The 13,002-nt window shown below is 45.3% G+C and overlaps 1 protein-coding gene across 10 annotated transcripts in view; it reads left to right on the forward strand.

Moving 5' to 3' along the window:
• The window catches only part of LOC128351531 (calcium-activated potassium channel subunit beta-2), a 504,933-nt gene that overhangs the window by 384,207 nt on the left and 107,724 nt on the right, over positions 1-13,002 (forward strand). Inside the window, exon 1 of one of the 10 annotated variants that reach the window (XM_053311136.1) lies at positions 1,855-1,976. The exons of the other annotated variants lie outside the window; for them this stretch is intronic. Within the exon in view, the coding sequence (XP_053167111.1) occupies positions 1,960-1,976 (17 nt within the window). The 5' untranslated portion in view covers positions 1,855-1,959. Of the gene's footprint in view, positions 1-1,854; positions 1,977-13,002 lie in introns of those variants that run through there. 10 annotated transcript variants of the gene reach the window in all.

Here is a 13,002-nt window from a genome sequence, read left to right on the forward strand (position 1 = left end):
TTAATAGCAGTTGCTTAGATAAGCAGTATGAAATTGTTAACTGCTATAGAGCCCTTGCTCACAATCCGTGAGGAGGGCTTGAAGGAGCAAGGGGAAGAAGCTTTGAAAAGTGTACTTCCCCTGCAGACGATCCTCTCCTCGTTGCTGGGCAGGTAGATCAGCCATCCAGATGATTGCCAGCTTCTGCTGGCAGCATGACGGTTTGGGGACCAGGAGGCCCCTGAAACTTCCATAATGCACTGTACAAGTGTGCAGTGCATTATGGGGAGTCCCCCAATGCCATGTGCCACCGATTCATGATCAGTTAGCCCTGGCTAATGGCATATTTGCGCCCTTAACCCTGCCATTTGGCTCAGAACTGTCTACACAGACTGGCAGTGGCTCCTCCAAGGTTACAGGCAGGGGTCTCTCTCAGCCTTATCTTGGAGATGCCAGGGAGGCAACCTAGAACCTTCTGCATGCAAACACGCAGATGCTCTTCCCAATGTGGCCCCATCCCCTAAGGGGAATAGCTTACAGTGCTCACATGTAATCTCCTATTCAAATGCAAACCAGGGCAGACCCTGCTTGACAAAGGGGACAATTCATGTGCGCTACCACAAGACCAGTTCTCCTCAGGTCTTGTGTGACTTGGAATCCTGGTAACTGAAAGATGTTATTGCTTCCCCATTGAGGAAATTCTAAACAGACCCATGAATATGAAAGCACTTTTATTCTCCCTCTGCTGTAAACCTGAAGTATCACACATGAAAAGATTCTACAGTCACAAAATTTGGGTAAGCAAAATCCATAATGGGCCTTAAATAGCAGTTCTGTGTCTTTCTTGACCACTTATTGATTATTTTATTGTTTTAGAATATTTATTAGGGATGTGCCCAAATCGTTTCAGTACCTGTGTGGTGGCCATCTGCGTGCCGCGGTGACACAGCCATGCGCTGCCTTTGGGGTGGCAGAGGAGCAGGTAAGGACCTGTGTGCCTCATTATTAAAACTACTGCTTCCCCTCCCCCATGGCTGTCCGAAACGATTTGGGCACATCCCTAATATTTCTATCCCACCTTCCTAGTTTAAAACCTGAACCACTCAAGGTAGCTAACATAAGGGAAAGTTTTACAGTGCTCACACATGTAGTCTCCCATTCAAATGCAAACAGGGCAGACTCTGCTTAGCAAAGGGGACAGCACATGCTTCCTACCACAAGACCAGCTCTCCTTCTAGACCAGCTTTCCTGGACTTACTGTTGCAGTAGTCCATTCTCAATGTAGCCAAGGTATGTGTGATCGTAGCCAGGTCGGTCATCCTCAGAAACGGACACCACCTCATCCCCATTTGACTCTCTTCGTCTCTCTTTAGCATACTTTCTTGTGGGTACTGAAACTTTGGTGCATACGAAGATGCTAACTTTAACGTCTATGGGGCTGGCATCAGTAGAAGAATGCATCTTATTGCTAAGGACTTTTAAAAGGTTATTTTCTTCTTCTTCTGCTATTGCAGAAGACCAGATTGGCTGCAAACAATAAATGCCTCATTTTCATCTTCTTGAGAGGTTCATTTTCATGCAGGTGGGCTTTCTCGCCCATTTTGGGGTGAGGCTGTCTGCTTACTGTATTTTTCCTTCAGTAAATGTTGCATTTGTGTCAGATACAGTGGCAGAAGGCATCCCTTTTTTCTTTTCTTTTTCTTTTTGCTTGCCCAGTGGACGTAACAACCCACACATTGTCCATCTGTGCAAGTGCAACTTTGCGATGGTGTATTGGTCCAGCTCTCCTCCTCCTCTGCCATTCTGAGACTCACAGTGAGGAACAGAGGCTGTTTCGTACACGATGAAGCTCCACCACTGTGGAAGGACACAGAAGTGGCAGACGGACTTGCTCCACCCTGGAGTTTTGAAAGGAGTCAGGAGCTTTCTCGCCTGTCCCCGCCTGCCCACAAACAGAGTTCTCCACTCCGGCTTTTCCCTATGTGCACTGATCGTTGGTAAGGAACCCTGACTTGTGATTGCATCATGATTTTCTCTCTCCTTTTCTGCAAGTACCCAAAAGCAGTGCCTTTAACCCTTCAGGGCTTGCTGTCTGGGCAAACGCATTACTAGGCAGTCTCTACCGGTAATGCTGCAGCTGCTGTTCTTTCCTGACAGGTAATAATGCCGGAGTTCTGCACACAACCACTGGGGCTTATGTTGAAGAGAGGCCAAGCAGCCTCTGTGTGGCTTTCTTTCTGTTCTTCCATCAGCCTGGATGTTTCTTTGAGTTGGTCTGTCTTGCAGGATGGTTTTCAGTCTTTTCTTGCAAAAGGGGACATGTCAAGACCTGCATTATCTGCAAAGTTCCAATGTCCTCGGGGCCCTAGTGCCTGCCTGGTTTGCTGTTGTCTCTGCATCCTTTTTTTTTTTTAATGGTGTGCGTTTATCATTCTGAATATTGCTTTCAAATGGGATGATAACGGTTCGCTAGTCACATCATGTCAAAAGTTTCCTAGGCAAGGATGGAGGGCAAGCAAAGGCATTGCTTTATCATCACAGGCTGCAGTCTACAACTTATTTACTTCTGAGCATTCCTATTTAAAGTGAATGAGATTAAACTGGAATAAGTGGATTGTTGTGTGTAATTTGTTTAGGCATTGCTGAATGAACAGGCATCATGTTTTCAAATTATCTATGTCAGCAAGTTATTTTAAGCAGTAGATTACTATGCTTTCCATTTAGAACAGCGGCCTTATTGCTTTTCCTTGTTGCTGTTGTCTCTTCCTTGTTTATATATTGTAGCATGATGCTTCTCTGAGATTCATATGTTCATCTCCACAAATTATTTTCTCAGCTGTGAAAAGTTAATGGGAACCCGTATAGAATTCTCAGCTCTAAGGGAGGGTGCAGTTTTTTATTTTGCCTTTTCCTTGAGATGAAGGGCTAGTTTAAATATAACATTGTTTTTCCTCTACTGAAGTTTTGTTTGCCATTTTAAAAAAAAACATAGTTGTTGCATGGGGCAGGTTTTTCCCCCCAGCCACAAAGTTTGTTTGTTTGTTTGTTTTGCATTTGTATGATACTGTTAAATTTTCAGTCTTTATCTCGTTCATTCATTCCCATAACTACCCTGCTGGTATTATTAGCACAACAAGGAGGGCTAACACGAATCTCACTTTTGAGCTGGGAATTGAGGCTGGAAGATGCTGGTTCTTCCAAGGTCATTTCTAAGTGTGTTTACAAGTTTCTGTTTTCAAGGAAACTTTTCCATATTGACTCTTGCCAAGGAATCTTTGCATGTCTACCACAGAACCCCAGAGGATTCTGGGACATACAGGGCACACACTGAGTTCATGTGGGCCCCTTGCTAAACTTGTTGGACCACACCACAATCACATGTGAACCGAAAGTGCAAACTAGAATGTACCCAGCACACTTTAATGGCAGCACCTTGGAGGGGAAGTTGGGTGCTTTTAAAGGAAATTTGTTTGCCCTTAATTATCTCATCATCAAAGAATCCTCATGACCTTCTGAGGAACCCCAAGGGTCCTTGGAAACCAGTTTGAAAGTCACTACCCTATGACTGGCTGAGTATGATTGTTAGCCAAGATTTCCCAGTCTACATCCAACTGAACCTAGGCACGAAAGGCAATCAGAATATAGGGATAGGACTTGGGGTGGATTCTTTGTACTTGACCAAGCTTCAAGCCAGCTTCATGCAAACATATTAAGAGGTACATCACCTTTCCAGATGATGTTTCTTATGCAATAATGTACCGCTTTTTGCAGTCTGTAGGGTAGAATATTGCCCAGTGGTAGAGCATGTGCTTTGTGCACATGAGCTCCCAGGTTCAATCTCTGAATGTTGATTCAGAAGAATGTTACTTCTGTTCTCAGTAATTGCCTCTACTGAACATCAAACATCTGACTACTCCCCACAGTAGCTCCAGGGAAAAAATAGTTGGTTGCAGGACTGGGGAGCATCTCTGAGGCCTTGGAGTGCCATTACCTGTCAGAATAGCCAAAATTAGGCTAGACTGACAAGTGTTCTGTGGACTTAAGAGTTGGGTTGAGTGGGCTGTGGATTCAAGATTCATGTGGACATAAGCTTGAGTTGAGATCCTAGATTCTTCCTCTGGTCTAAAACTGAGAAGTCATTCACACAATCAAAAACCGGGGCCTTTCACAAGATTGGGTGGGTGGACAGGTGGGGGGAAGACAGGGTTAAGCCTACCTTCCCCGCAGATGATCTGCACTGGCCTCATCCATGCTTTGCTGCCATGCACACAATCACTACAGCAGTAACTGGTGTGGCATTCCGGAGGCCAGGAGAATCCCACAATACACCATGTGACAAGCATGGTGCATTGGGGATTCCCCCAGGAGACCAAAGTGCTCGTCTCTGTGTCAGCATGGGTTGAAAGCAGCCGGCAGTTACACACGATCCCGGAGCCTGGGTTAATGGTGTGCTCACTCTGTTAACCCAGGCTAAGAGTCATGCTGTGGCACTGGGTTTGGCACTAGAGGTGCTCTTACTCCTGGACTTTGGGGCCAAAGTCCAGGACCTCCACAACCCCTGGGAGCCCCCAAATCCTCTTTAATCTGTCCCGGGTGGTGTGGTCACCTGGCCAAGCAGGATGATGCTTAATTTGCAGGGGAGGGGAGGCCTCCAAAGGGCTTTAAGTCCAGGCTCCAAAATTACCTAGGTGTACCTCTGTTTGGCACCACAGCACCACCGAGATCTGCATGGATCCCAGCAGTTATCATGGGTAGGCAAACTTCTCATGAGAATAGCCTCACTGTGTTCTTCCTGGTTGGGAGCTGTGTGTGCTCCCAATTTTCAGTTTTGTTGAAGCAAGGTAGGAGGAAAACCTGGGTAGCTTTTCCTCCTACCTTGCTTCCACACAATCACTTCTACCCAGGTTTTCCTCTTATCTTGCTTCCACACAACTGAAAATTGGGAGCACACACAGCTCCCAAACCCAAGTAGAACACAGTTTTTGATTGTGTGAATTACCTCTGAGAGTCACTGAACTCCAAATATTGTTTTGAGTCTTGCTGCGTGATATAGGGATATGCAGAAATCCCCTGAGAAACACACTTGTCCTATAAAAACTCATTTGGTTCCCCATGAAACTTCTCAGGTGCTTGTTCTTGAAGGCAACTCTGAAATTCAATTCAAAATTCACTTTTTTGAAATTTCAGTTCCAACACATGTTATGGATGAGTTATTCCTTGGGCTGATTCATAAGTGCAGGACTTTTTTTAAAGGAAAGTTCAGAACTACACAATGGTACACAACAAACACCTGCATTTTCCTGATTAGTCACTTTTTATATGAGCTAATGTCATGTCTCATAATGTAGTTATGTCTCTCACATAACTTTTACATGACTTGGATTTTTGAACTGCACATATATTCTTGTAGAGCTGCACTTTTTTTAGAACTGCAAGGGATTTTTTGGAACTGCACATTTTATGTATATGTATATATGTGTATGTATACATTAATAATAGTCATAGTAGTAGTAGTAGTAGTAGTAGTAGTAGTAATAATAATAATAATAATAAATATTTATACCACTTTACCCAAATGACTTTAGATGGTTCACATTTTGTATCTGGTTGTATGTTTTTTTTAAAGGTCCTGCACAAGTGAACTTAATGATGGAATATGTGCATTCCTTCCTTCCACTCAACCCATATTTTCCTCTTTAGACCAGTCGCAGGCTTCCTTATGGCATAGGGAGGTGCAGAATGTTCCAATCTCAGAACGTTCTGACTCAAAACAGGCCAAGTGTTCCGAGCTTGGAACAGAATGCCCTTCAAATGAAAAGTCGGAATGTGTGCTCTTCTGGCCTCTGAGTGCTCTTCTGGCCTCTGAGCACATGCGGCAACCATTTGTGTGGTCAGCACCACCATGCAAATGGCTGCACCGATGTGCAGAGGCCAAAAGAGCACCATTTTGGAGTCCAAAATGGCACTTGGAACGTTTTTAAGGTTCCGTGCTCATTCCTTTGGAAAACCAGCTCAACCTGGTTTTCCTGTCAGTTGGTCTGACAGAACATTCCAGGCATTTGCGTACCATTCCAAGCTCAGAACGAAATGCAGATATTGTCCTGTGCACATCCTTATTATGGTGATGGCCAATATATACAGCTATATTGCATCCCTCACTCACCTCCTCATGTCATGCCCCACGCTCCTGGTATAGAGGGATTTGGTGTTCCCATTGTCCATCTTGCATTCTACATACCTAACTTCCTTCAGCACCGGCTAGATTTGCTCAAATGAAAAGACTGTTTAGATTAGCACTGTGCATGGGGAAAGGGAATCTGGGTTTGATATTTAATAGAGCAACTATTGAGAAATCAGAAGTCACATTCTCCTGAATCAGCAATGGATATTTTAGAGTCCTTATTGATAATTTGACTGAGAATATCAAAGAATGCAAGATCACTTTACACATGTTCAGTTACATTTTCCTTAATAAATATTTAACCAGAATGGTAATTCTTCACTTGCGGGCATATTCAAGGTTGTCACCTGTTTTATGGAGACATTTTCTGTAACCTTACCTATTTAGCATATTTATATCCCACTCTTCCTTAAGCTCAGAGCAGGTCTCCCATCCAGGGATCTGACCCATACCTGCTTAACTTCAACAATACTATGGCAAAACAGATGCTCCCAGACAGTTCACTGGGTCTTTTTTTTTTTTTTTTTTGCTTGATAGACAAAAATATATTGCAGATTCATATATATGTATGAAGCTGCTGTATACTAATCCAGACCATTGTCTGTCTAGGTCAGCATTGTCTGCCTTGATTGATAGCAGTCTCAAGGTTTTCAAACCAGGGTCTTTCCTAGGCCTCTCTGGAGATGCCAGAGGTTGAACCTAGGGCCTTCTGCATGCACATGTTCTACCACTGAACTATGGACTCAACTTTACCCATCTGCATATCTCCTTGTTAGAAAAAGCTTTGGCTGCTGAATGCATGCCTGTACAGTGCCCATTAAAGGCACAGAGCATTTTTTAAAAGATGGCAACCCAAGCCACACTGATAATCTGAGGCAAATTTAAGAGGCTGGGCATGTTGTGCTGTAAGCTCCTGAAGTAAGATATACTCACAATGAAGTTAAAAAAATCCCCATCTCCCCAAAATGAGTATTCATCTGCACCCAACCCTCCTTGCTGTCTAAGGCCAAGTACCCTCTGGCACTGATTCTCACTAATAAGTCTGGGCATGGGCAGTACCACCTTTGCCTGCAGGTAAGCCCTCTTCAGAGATTAAAAAAGGAGTGATGTACTCATGTGCATGTTTCTAAGAGCATACCCGCAAACCTTGGCCCCTGGGAACTTTTACTCTCAGAAGCCCCATCTGCCCACTGTGCATGCACACATCATTTGTCCGAGAGAGAAACGTTGTGTCCGTGGACAGATTTTTTTTCCATGATCAGAAGGCTGGGGTGCCCCAACTTTCCAATCATGGTAAGAATCTGTTCACATTTACACCATTTGTCTCTTCAAACACTGTAAGCAGGGAGAGCAGGAAGATGGGCTGGACCACTTGAGCCCAGACTCAGTGATCATTAGGATGAACAGTAGTCCATTGCAATAAAAATGGAGACGCAACTTATTCCTTTGATATCTATTTATCTATTGGTTTTCTTAGATCAAATGAGCTTTCTGGTAGATCTTGCCTATATTCCTTCATTTGCACTACAATCAGGGGTGTAGCTATAATTGAGCAGATGGGTTCAAAGAACCCAGACCTCCAGCTCCTGAGGCCCCTCCCCAGCTCCACCCCTCCCTATTTTCTTCATTATCTCCCTCCCGGTGGTTCAACGGTGGCTAGCCCACCAAAGTAGCCCTCCTCTCAAATGAGTGCTTGCTCCTCTAACCCCATTTCTTTGATCATGAGTCAACACGGTGACTCACAAGGCGACCCCCAACCAGGAGGCTACAATAAGCCTCCTGGCCTCAGGGGTCTCCCCAGAATGCCCTGCATGGGGCATTCTGGGACTTTCAGGGGCTGAGTGGCCCCCAATCCTCGCCACCCCTGGCCGTCCCGATCTGGCCACCCAGAGCGGGCTAGCCCCTCGTGTGTGGGGAGAGGAGGCTTGACCCGCTCTCCCCGCCAAACCCCTCCCAGCTCAACACACCAATCATGTGTAGAGCCTCACAGATTTAATGTCCTTGAAGGAAAAAATGCATGTCTGTTGGCATATATGCCAAGCATGTGTATGTCTATTTTGCCATATGCATTGGTGATGTAGAGCAGTGTCTCTCAACCACTGGTCCGCAGACCGGTGCTGGTCCGCAAGGCACTGGGTACCAGAACATGAGGCATCACTAATAGAAACCACCCACCCCCGCAAAAAAAACTAGTTTCAGGCCAGTGGGGGCTGCTTTGAAATGAACATTATCTAGCAGCGAGCACTGCCTGGAAATGAGCTCCGGAGTACTGCCCAAAATTGTTTTTGGGGGGTGCCAGGTGGTGGGGGTGAGGGTGGCGATTCCCTTACTAACGGCTGGTCCAGGAAACTGCACACAAATAATGTACCAATCCGTGACTCCAAAAACATTGAGAAACACTGGTGTAGAGCCAGTTTTTCTACCTAGAAGTAACAACAACTGTGCTAGAAACTGTCTCAAGCAAAGCAGCCCTGAGCAAATTCACTTTGTTGCTTCTAACCTGGTTTATCCAGTTGCAAAATAAATGCAATCATTTAACTGCTGAAGTAAATAGCTTTTGAAATGTACAGTAATCTAAATGCAAAGCATTTGTTGTTTGCACAACTTAGGGAGCTTTCTCCCCTTATTCTTGTAAAGACGTAGCAGCAGACTCCCAAGCCGAACATCATTCAGAAGATACATGAAGTTGTAATGCAAAAGCTGCACGAAACATTTATTTCTGATAGGTTTGCAGCTTGGATATCCGCACAGGGCAAGCAGGCTGCTTGATAAGACGCAAGGCAGAATTAAAGTGGACTTGTAAGTAGATAAGGGCCTAATACCTGTGGCAAGTAGAATCAGGGGCTATTAAAGATGAGTTTCCTCTCTGACCATTCTCTGCTCATCATTCACTTCTCTGTAGTTCTTGTGCTATGCACTTTGGCTCTCTAAAGGAGTCATATAAATATATATTTGGTGCAACTTGCCTTGAGATCAAGGGATGGGGTGAGAAATTCATCTAAACTAGCCAACCCCGCACAGAGCATCTGTGAGCTCTTTGGAGCTGGCGGCTACCTCTTCCCCCCACCACCTTCTGCCCCAGTCTCTGCTTCCGGGCCCAGACGCCTCTCCTCCCCACCACCACTTCTGACCCCCCTTTCTTTCCCCCATCCTGGGCCTTGCCTCCGTGGCCAGGCTGGGCCCGCCATGGCCTCTGACCTCCAAGGCCAGACCCGCCGCCGCCGCAGCAACCAATCCTCCTGGGTGTGCCTCAGCCAAACAGGCGCATCCGCCACCCAGCCAATCAGCTGGGCGCTGGGACGCACATTCCAAGGTACACCCAGGAGAATTAATATAATAGATATATTGTAACCCGGCTACAGCGATTTAGCAAGGTTGGAGAGGGCCCTGGACAAGAAGTGAAGATGGGCCCCTGTCCTCCCACTTTCTTCTCCTCCCCATTTCCTCCAGAAGCTGAGACAGAGCTGAAAAGATCCTCAATTGAAGGAGCTTAAGGACCCCGTTTGAATCCTGATTGATTGATTGATTGATTGATTGATTGATTGATTGATTGATTAAGTGCCGTCAAGTCGGTGTCGATTCTTTGGGACTACATAGATAGATTCTCTCCAGGATGATCTGTCTTCTACATAGCCTTTAAGGTTAAAACATTTTAAAAGAACAAGATACAACCATAGTTTTCCTTTTCTCTGCTCCCCCACACCCCGCAAACATTTCTTAGCGAGCATTCCCTAAATCCTCGAAGAGCATCTGAGGCACAGTTTCCTATAGAAAATTTTGACTGGGCTATGTGTGTGAGAGAGAGAAAGACAGTGGGAGGAGGTCAGTAAGAAAGACAGAAGTGTCATTGAAGTTTTGTGAATATTTGAGATCACTGCAGTAGGTATATATATGTTTTAAAATGTTTCTGAGCCAGGGAAATGCACATGTGCCAGTCTAGGTGTGAAAGTACAAGCACAGGGAGTGTGTGATATTATTGGCATAGGAGTGAGAGGAAGGGCATGCCAGGCTCTCGCCCCTCCCTTATGGGCCCAGGGACATTTATCCCACCTTGTTCAGTTATAGCTTGCCCCTGCCAGCCTATCAACGTAAAAGGTACTTCGACACTTTATTGTCCGTTTTGCAACTGTGGTGCACTACACACATGTGAGAAGCCCCTGTAAGTAGGCAGGGAAACTGTAAACTGGAATAAAAACTATGTTGTTGTTGTTGTTGTTGTTGTTGTTTTTAAAAAAACCCTTTCAAGCTGTTGATATGCCATAAATGTCTCATGTAAGTATGAGTGGACATGGGGGCTAGGTAATGTTGATAAAGGCTAATATACTTTGAGGACTTCTTTGCATGGCTGAATTTTTTTTAAAGAAAAACTCTGAGAAATCAAATGCATAATACATGAATGTTCCAGAAAATCAAAGAACACTTAGATCCAACTTTTGGTAATATGCCAATTCATTGGTGGGACCAGAAAACAATTGAGGGGGCAGAGAAGGGACAATGTGCATTTATGGGTGGGTGAGCTGTGCCGCCCACATTAGATTTCTGAAACAGAAATGGGGAGGTACGGAGGCAAGCCCCTTTGCAATAATGGGAAGGATTTGAGGGAGGATTAGGCCTCACTTAGAGCAACTGCTAGGAGGGTGCGCCTTTCCTAATAAGGGGGAAAGCCTGGGGAAATCAAAACAGAAGGACCAGTCCAGAGGACTGGCTGGGAACTACACTCCCAGCCACCAGCAGAAGAGGTGAAAGCTTGTTCTGTTTGTTTGATCTGCCCCAAAAGTGCCCTGAGAAAGCAGCTGGCTGAGAAGCTGCTGGGCAAATGGGAAGGCCGCAGCCTGGAGGCGGGAGACAGCAGGAAGATTCCTGCCTGTGAGTAATAAGATAGGGACCAACTCAGTTAGATGTGTGAGGGAAGTTGCTTTCTTTTATTGAATTGCTTGAATCTGAGTTGCCTGGTTAATGAAAACTCTGAGGCACTTTATACAAGAAGTGTGAAGCGCCGGGAGGAGGTTTGTGGGGAGAGTGGCTTTGACCCACTCTCCCACTCTCCCCACCAATGATCACATACCCATCACTGGGCGGGCAGATCACCCGCCCAGAGGAGCAGTGGTTGGAATCCGGTGCTCCAGTGCCTCACTGTGTCTCACCCAGAAGCTCCAGGGGTCGGATGAAGGAAAACACCACTGCACGGTGCCCTGCCTCTGAGTGGGGGGGGGGCGTAGCCCCAGTATTGCACCCCCTCCTTCCCCCCAAGTGTGCCTGCTGTTGCTGTGAGCAGCTGTGGCTGACGCACAATCAATTGAATAAGGTTAATGAAGTGCTCACTCCGTTAACCTCATTTAAAGGGGTGGCTCCATAAGCAGGCTTGCCACTGAGCTGCTGCCGGGAGCCATGCAGCTCCCCGCGGTTCTCACAACCAGCAGAAACCGGGCTGGGCTCCCTTAGCCCAGAACCTGCTGGTTGTGGGAATAGCTTCTCTCTCTTTTACATTCGGCTCTATGAAAAAACAATTGTTCTTATTGCATACCTTTTTCTTTTAAATGTGATAATAAACCCTTGTTGGTGAAGTGTGCTACTCCTCATTTTGGGTCTGCCATAGTCACATGCCTTTATTTATTATTTATTAATTATTTATTATTAAAACTTTTATACCGTCCTTCCAAAAGGCTCGGGGCGGTTTACATTAAAACACAATTAAAATCAGTTAATAATTAAAACAAAAATTATAAAAGCATAACAATGATTAATAATTAAAAACATCATAAAACAACAATTAAATAGTCAGAACAATTTAAAAACAAGTTTTAAAAAGCTGAGAAAGCCTGGTTGAAAAGATGTGTTTTCAGAAGTTTTTGGGAAATTGCCAGAGATGGGGAGGCTCGTATCCCAGCAGGGAGCGCATTCCACAATCTCGCTGCAGCAGCCGAGAAGGCCCGTCTCTGTGTAGCCACCAAATGAGTTGGTGGCAACTGGAAGCCCAGGACTACTCAGACCTTCTAGGGAGGATTTTGCCACTTTAACCCCCACCCCACCCCAAAATCTTATATGGAAAGTGGATTTCCCCACATCAAAATACAGCGGGTGGTGGCAGCATACTGCGAGTCTCTTAAAGCCAAGGATTCACCCCAGGGAACTCCACCCCCCTCCTCTGGCTATGGTAGGAGCTATGACAGCCTTTTGGGGGGATGTGTGCCAACCCCCCTTTGAGACCACCCTTGCAATGTCTTTGAATTTGATCAAGTGGTTAGTGATCTTTTAAAATGCCAGGTTATTGTTTCAGAAAATTTAACAATATAACATTCCCATTTGCCTTGAAAAACCCAAGATTATTTTCCATTTGTGGTGAAATATTAGTGTATGGGGTACAAAGGAATGAACAATGAGTTGAAGACAGTCAGAGAGGCATATCTTGTGGATAGGAAAAATATACTGAACAGAGAATGGAAGGAGACAAGGACCAACATCCATTGTAATGCTGCGCCAAGGGTTTTCAGTCAGACAAGGGGGGAGGAAGCTTTGGGGCTATCTCACTTTCCCTCTGCAGTCAACTGTGCCTCCCAAAAATATGTCCCGACTCTCAGGGAAGTATTTTTTTCTTTCATGGTGGAATACAAGTGGGATATTAATGTTTTAAATAAATAAAATAAATATCCACCTTTCGCCCGGTGTTACTAGGTTCCCCTAGTTACTAGGTTACTAGGGTTATAGAGCAGAGAGTGAAGCTCTTCACATGATCTGGGTTAACTTACCCCTCCCCACAGACGATTGCCCAGCCTTCCATGGGCAGCTGGATTGGCCGCCCAGACAGTTAGCCAGTGTGGAGAGGTGGGGTTTGAGGGCTCCTG

This window comes from Hemicordylus capensis, chromosome 3, assembly GCF_027244095.1.
Source record: "Hemicordylus capensis ecotype Gifberg chromosome 3, rHemCap1.1.pri, whole genome shotgun sequence".
Classification (NCBI taxonomy): Eukaryota; Metazoa; Chordata; class Lepidosauria; order Squamata; family Cordylidae; genus Hemicordylus; species Hemicordylus capensis.